General features: G+C 59.9%; 1 protein-coding gene across 1 annotated transcript in view; it reads right to left on the bottom strand.

The window, feature by feature from the left end:
- Positions 1-287: 287 nt before the first annotated feature.
- Positions 288-6,000, bottom strand: part of ARHGEF17 (Rho guanine nucleotide exchange factor 17) — a 36,403-nt gene continuing 30,690 nt past the window's right edge. The window contains exons 11-21 of the mRNA XM_074816526.1: positions 5,628-5,841; positions 5,441-5,514; positions 5,111-5,304; positions 4,772-5,022; positions 4,200-4,446; positions 4,031-4,117; positions 3,856-3,923; positions 3,328-3,476; positions 3,063-3,237; positions 1,910-2,152; positions 288-1,090 (exon numbers count right to left, since the gene is read on the bottom strand). Of these exons, the coding sequence (XP_074672627.1) occupies positions 900-1,090; positions 1,910-2,152; positions 3,063-3,237; positions 3,328-3,476; positions 3,856-3,923; positions 4,031-4,117; positions 4,200-4,446; positions 4,772-5,022; positions 5,111-5,304; positions 5,441-5,514; positions 5,628-5,841 (1,893 nt within the window). The 3' untranslated portion in view covers positions 288-899. The remainder of the gene's footprint in view (positions 1,091-1,909; positions 2,153-3,062; positions 3,238-3,327; positions 3,477-3,855; positions 3,924-4,030; positions 4,118-4,199; positions 4,447-4,771; positions 5,023-5,110; positions 5,305-5,440; positions 5,515-5,627; positions 5,842-6,000) is intronic.

Genomic DNA, 6,000 nt, shown 5'->3' with positions numbered 1-6,000 from the left:
TTTCGAACAGCGGCAGCGGCTTCATCCCGCTCCCCAGGCTGTGAAATCCCATGGGAATCACAGACATTTGAGGGGGGGATCCCCCCAATTTCCTCCCCCTTCCCTCTATCAGATCCCCCCCTCCACCAGCATCCCTGCGGGGTTCCAGCTCCATCAGTGGGGTCCAGCTCGGCCTTGGGGTGATGAACCGGGAAGGTTTTCATCCCCCAAATCTGGAGCAGAGGGACTGGCAGCGCCGTGATGATGCGCCTGACCCCCCCAACCCCCCCCCCAAATAAATAAGGATGTTTATATATATATAATATATATATATTTAAAACAAACAAACAAACAAACAGAGCTATCTGGGTGCTGGCGATGGAGCGAGCGGGTTAGCAGGAGGCCCGGGGTGGGGGGGACACCGCGGGCGTATTGTCCCTGGGGTGGTCCCGCGGCGTGGCCGGGGGTCCAGGGGGAGGGGAGGGAGGGGGTGACAGCGCCGTGACACCCCCCCCCGGCCCCGAAGCAGGCACACACAAAACCGGAGAGCAAGGCAGGTTCCTGGCTGTACAGCATCCTCCGGCCGGTCCCCAGGGATGCTCTTAACGCCTTCCTCCTTCGCTAGCGCCTTCCAAAACCAACGCATCCCCCCTCCCCATCTTCTCCACGCCCCAAAAGCGGTGTGTGTGAGTGTGTGTGTCCCCCCCCCCAAGTCCGGTGTGGTGGCTGGGGGGATGGTGGGAGGGCGGGGGCTCATCCCCCCCAACCCCGAGCACACAGAGAGCAGCCGGGTTGGAGATGAGAGGCGCTGGGGCGGGGGGTGGCGGGGAGGGGGATCAGGACCCCCCACCTCTGCATATAGGGGGGCCAGCACCCCCCGTTCCTCACTGGGGTGGCCCCGGGGGGGGGGCCACGGCCGTTCACGCTCTCCAGAGGAGGAGGTGGTTGGTGCTGTCGTCCCGGCCCACCGTCTCGCTGCTGCTGGTCAGGCGGAAATCCTCGTAGCCGTCCCCCCCGCTGATCACCAGCATCTTGGGTTTGGAAAGGGCGAGGGCGGGGGCGCGAGGGCGCGAGGGATCTCGCTTCTCTGCCTCGCTCAGCTTCTCGGCCCCTGCCAAGTGCAGAACCCCAACAGGCTGTCAGATGGTCCCCCTGTGGCTCCCCTGTTCCCCAGCAGCATCCCAGAGCATCTTCCCAGTTTTATCTCAGTATCCTCCCACCATCATCCCACCAACATCATCCCAACATCATCTCAGCATCTTCCCGCCAACATCATCCCACTAACATCATCCCAGCATCATCCCAGTATCACCCACCAACATCATCCCAATATCATCCCAGTATCATCCCACCAACATCATCCCAGCATCATCCCACCAGCATCATCCTCCCACCAGTATCATCCTCCCACCAGTATCATCCTCCCACCAGTATCATCCTACCAGCATCATCCCAACATCAACCCACCAGCATCATCCTGGCATCCTCCCACCAGCATCCTCCAAACATCACCACCACTTGCCCAGGTGTCACATCTTGGCCCCCCAAAACTCCTCCCACCCCCAAATTAGCCCCCCCCCCCCATATTACCACCCATCAACCCCCCCCCCCCCCCGCCATTGCTGCCTTCTCCCCATCCCACCCCAACCTCAGAGCTGGGCTGGGAGACACCCAGCACACGGCTTTCTGGTGCCTTTTCCCCATAGGAATTAGGGTCTGCCAGGGAAATCTGGGGTCACTTGAGTGATCCCCCAAACCCTGGACGGGGGATAGCACCCAATTTCCTCCCACCCCGATTTTTCTCCCTGGATTTTAACAAGGCAAGGATGGAGTGGGGACTCTGGTGACCACACTTCAAGGCTATTCCTGGTTATCAGTCAGGGGGACCCCGGAGCGGGTCAGGATTGGGCCCCCCCATCATCCCACCTACCTGTCTCCCTCGGCAATGGGAAGAGGACATCGAAACCGTCGGGCAGCTCGATGGCGGTGAGGAAACGGACGTGGCCGGTGTGACCCTGGGACAGCCCCACCAAGGCCGGGGCCGCCTTGGCCGAGACGGCGAGGGTCAGCACCACGCCGGCGCTGGTCCCGATCCACAGCAAATCCTTGCACGCCAGGAGAGCCGTGATCCGCAGGCAGGCTGCCTTGTGTTGCCGGATAATGGCATCTGAGCCTGTCGAGTATCCCAGACATCAGCATCTTACCCTGCCCGGCATGGGGCTGTGAACCCCGCCGTTGCCACCGGTCTCTGTTCCCAGGGGTATCTGCGGCACGTGGGATATGGGGAAGGGACCCCACAACCCCCCTGGATGGTATAAAGCACCCCGGGGTACTGTCAGATTGGGTTGCCCAATTATGGGATTATGCAGATACTCCAGGGCTGCCCTATTTCCCTGTGGGATTATGCAGCCACCCAGGAGCTGCTCTGTTTCTGCGTGGGATTATGAAGATACCCAGGGGTTGCTCTAATCCTGTGCGGGATTATGAAGGTGCCCAGGGGTTGCCCTGTTTCTGCGTGGGATTATCAAAATGTCCAGGGGTGTCCTAATCCTTTCGTGGGATTATGCAGCCACCCAGGGGCTCTCTATTTCTGTGTGGGATTATGCACATGCCCAGGGGCAACCCTGTTTCTGCGTGGGATTATCCATCTGCCCAGGCTGCCCTATTTCCCCATGGGATTAAGAAAATGCCCAGGGGTTGCCCTGTTTCTGTGTGGGATTAGGAAAATGCCCAGGGGATGCCCTAATCCTTCGTGGGATTATGCAGCCATCCAGGGGTTGCCCTGTTTTTGCGTGGGATTATGAAAATGTCCAGGGGTGCCTTAATCCTGCGTGGAATTATCCACCTGCCCAGGGGCTGCCCTACTTCCCCATGGGATTACGCAGCTGCACGACACAGAGGACAAACCCCATGAGCGCAGGGAGTCACATTTCCTTCCCCAAAACTGGTCGGGATAAAGGATATTAAACTTCCCAGCGCTGGATGTCGTGGGGCATCACATTTTTAAGGCAGATGATGGGCGCAGGTACCCACTGGGGACAGCGATGGGCACCCACTGGAGACGTGTCACCGGTGGGACTTACCGGCGAGCATCTTGTGTACTGGGGGGGTGATATCAGCTTCGGTCAACTGCTCGTAGCTGGTGGCGTGGTAAAGCCGGACCTGGGCGCTGCTCTGCAGCGCAACCCACACGCCGGTCCCCGCGCTCACCATGCAGGTGACACTGCGCCCGCTGTCCTGTCCCACCTGGAGCGTGTGCTGTGGGTGACAAGAGCCACAGCGATGCCACCAATCGTGCCACTGATGCCTGTCACCGTCCCCCCGACCTCCCGTCATCACCCACGGTACCTCTTGCGCCAACGTGGTGGTGTTGAGGACGATGACGCGGTTTTGGCAGCCGCACCAGAGCTTCCCTGCCACTGCCACCATCTTGGTGATGGGGCTCCCCGGCGAGCCCAGGGACAGCGACTTGGAGTTTTGGGGATCCCAGAAGCGGCCTGTGAGGGTGGTGGGAGTGGGGTGGATAGTTAAAGCATCCCCAAAAAACGCCCCATCTTGACCCGGCCAATGGGATGCAGTGGTTGGAGGTGCCTGTTGCCAGGTCCCCTGTCAGAGGGGACATGAGCTGATGTCCCCAGGGGATGCCAGTGGCAGGCAGGGACCAGGAGGAGGATGCACACCTCCAGCTGGCTCCAACTTTGGGGTCTCCAGCACCCCTCAAGGAATGTCCCTTCCCTTCCTATAGAGGCAAGGAAGCCAGCAGCACCGCAAGCATCCCTCCCTAGGGTGGGGCCCAAGCCACACACCCAACAGCCACCACTTTGGAGCTGCATTTAACCCCTCCAGCACCCTTCGATGTCCCCAGTCCGGCCTCACCTGCCTCCCGCTGATACACAACGAGCTCCCCGTTGGCCAATGACACAAAAACCTGGTTATCCAGGTACCTGCGGGGAGAAAAACCTTTTGACAACCGGCTGCGAAGCCCTGCTCAGCCACACCAAACCACCCTTCCATGGACATCCTGGAGCCAAAACCCCCCTTCCCCACTTACAAGATGCACATGACGGCAGCAGCATGTTGCATCTTCATGCTGTTCTTCCTGTTACGGATGTTGTCTGAGGACTGGTACACATGGATGCTGCAGCAGAGAAGCAAAGTTTGAGGCTCACCTGGGATCAGGATCCACCCCACGTATGTGTCCCCCCATCCTGGGGACGTACCAGCCGTCCTCGGTGCCCAACCACATGGAGCTTTGATGGGCTTCAGGGTCAAGGCTGAGGAGGTCCTCGAGGCTGCCCCGGGTGAAGGAGCCACGGCTGGAGCGGCGCAGGGCTCGCCCATCTGTGGGGCTCTCACCGTGCCGGTTTTGGCCGTAGGTGCCAGTGATGGGCATGAAGCCGGGTTCCTGCTCTTCCTCTGAGCTCGTCGTCTCCGCCGTTGCCTCCTTGCAGCTTGGGATCTCTTCATCTGTGGAGGAGGAGGAGGAGGAGGAGGGAATGGGTCAGACCAGGACCACCCAACACCCACCAAAGTGATGGGGAAGAGACCACAGGTCCCCTTGAAATGTCAAGACATCGGGATGTTGAGCACCAAAACCCACACCAGGTTTTACCCAAAGCCACTAGCCCCACCCCAGCACCACCATGTTGAGCTGATTTTCCCAGGATCTCCTTGGCCCAAAAGCCTCCACCTGCAGATTTCCCCAAGGAATGCAAAGCAGAGTGGCCAAAACAATGGAGCTGCCCATCATTTTGGGGCCAAAAAGTGGCTTTTTTGCTAAGCAAGGACTCACTGCCGAAGCTGGAGGAGATGGTGGAGTGGCTGGCTTGGCTCTGCAGAGTCCCCGAGGGACTGGGCGAGGATTCGTCATCCGTGTCATCACTGTCAAAGGGTACCAGCTCCCTGTTGCCACCGTCGACCGGCTCCGAGAGTTCCAGCGACGAACCCGAGATGGAGATGTGCAGGCACGGCTGCGGCCCCGCATCCTCCTGCTGCGCCGGCATCGGCTCCGAGGAGGGGCTGCCCACCGGCTCGGCACGCTCCCTGCCGCGACGAGGGGAGGGGGGGAAAGAAGCAGCTCCAGCATTGCCCTGTGCCCGCCGGCGCCGCGGTGCCGGTGGGAATGTCCTACCTATACACCCGCTTGAGACCGGGCACGGAGGCGATGCAGAGGATCCTGGCGGAGCAGACAGCGATGCACGCCTCCACCGTGGGCTCCTTACGGACGCTGAGCAAACAAACCTGCCCCACGTAACCGTCGCTGTTGCAAACCCAAACCTCGTGGGAGCTTTCTGGGCTGCCGTGGCTGGGAGAAGCACAAGAAAACTGCAAGGGAGCAAAAAAATGGGATGAATTGGGTCATTCAGGAGTGGCGCAGGAGCTCTCGGCATCTGGTGGCAAGTCCACTGGGATGGGGAGGACTGTGGGTCCTGTGGGATGCTTGAACCCAGCTACCAAGTACCTGCATCCCGCTCCGTGTCTTCATGATGGGAATGGCCTTGAGGAACTCTGGGTCCAGGCAGTTTTTGCTGGAAGCTGGGAAAAATCAAATTGGAGGATGAGGAAGTGATGGAGGAAAGGGGACTACCAAAGCGGGGGTGTGATGCTGAACCCACCACCGTGTCCACCTCCCCGGTCCCTGATGTTACCCAGCTTCTTCTTGGCATCCTCGAAGGCCTGCTCAAAGCCAAGTCGGGCATCGGGGTTGGGGAATTCAAAGATGAAGGACTCGGTGCCATCAGCTTTGGTGGTGCTGAGCTCCACCTTGTTGGGGGGGAAGGCCATGCTGAAAGACAGGGATTGCTTCTCTGCCAGCTCCCGGTGGATGGCGGACATCAGGTCCTTGATCACGTCATCCAGGCTCTGGGGACGGGGACAACGCTTCAGCTCTCAGGGATGGGCCACCACCAGCCATGTGCATGATGATCCATCCCTGAGCACCCTTTGGAGGCTGCCCAACTCCATTGTGGCTTTGGGGCTGGTGGCATCTGGGCCCTTTGAGGACATTTGTGGCCACCTTCC

Source organism: Strix aluco, chromosome 2, assembly GCF_031877795.1.
Source record: "Strix aluco isolate bStrAlu1 chromosome 2, bStrAlu1.hap1, whole genome shotgun sequence".
NCBI lineage: Eukaryota > Metazoa > Chordata > Aves > Strigiformes > Strigidae > Strix > Strix aluco.
This window is presented reverse-complemented; position numbering and strand designations above follow the sequence as displayed.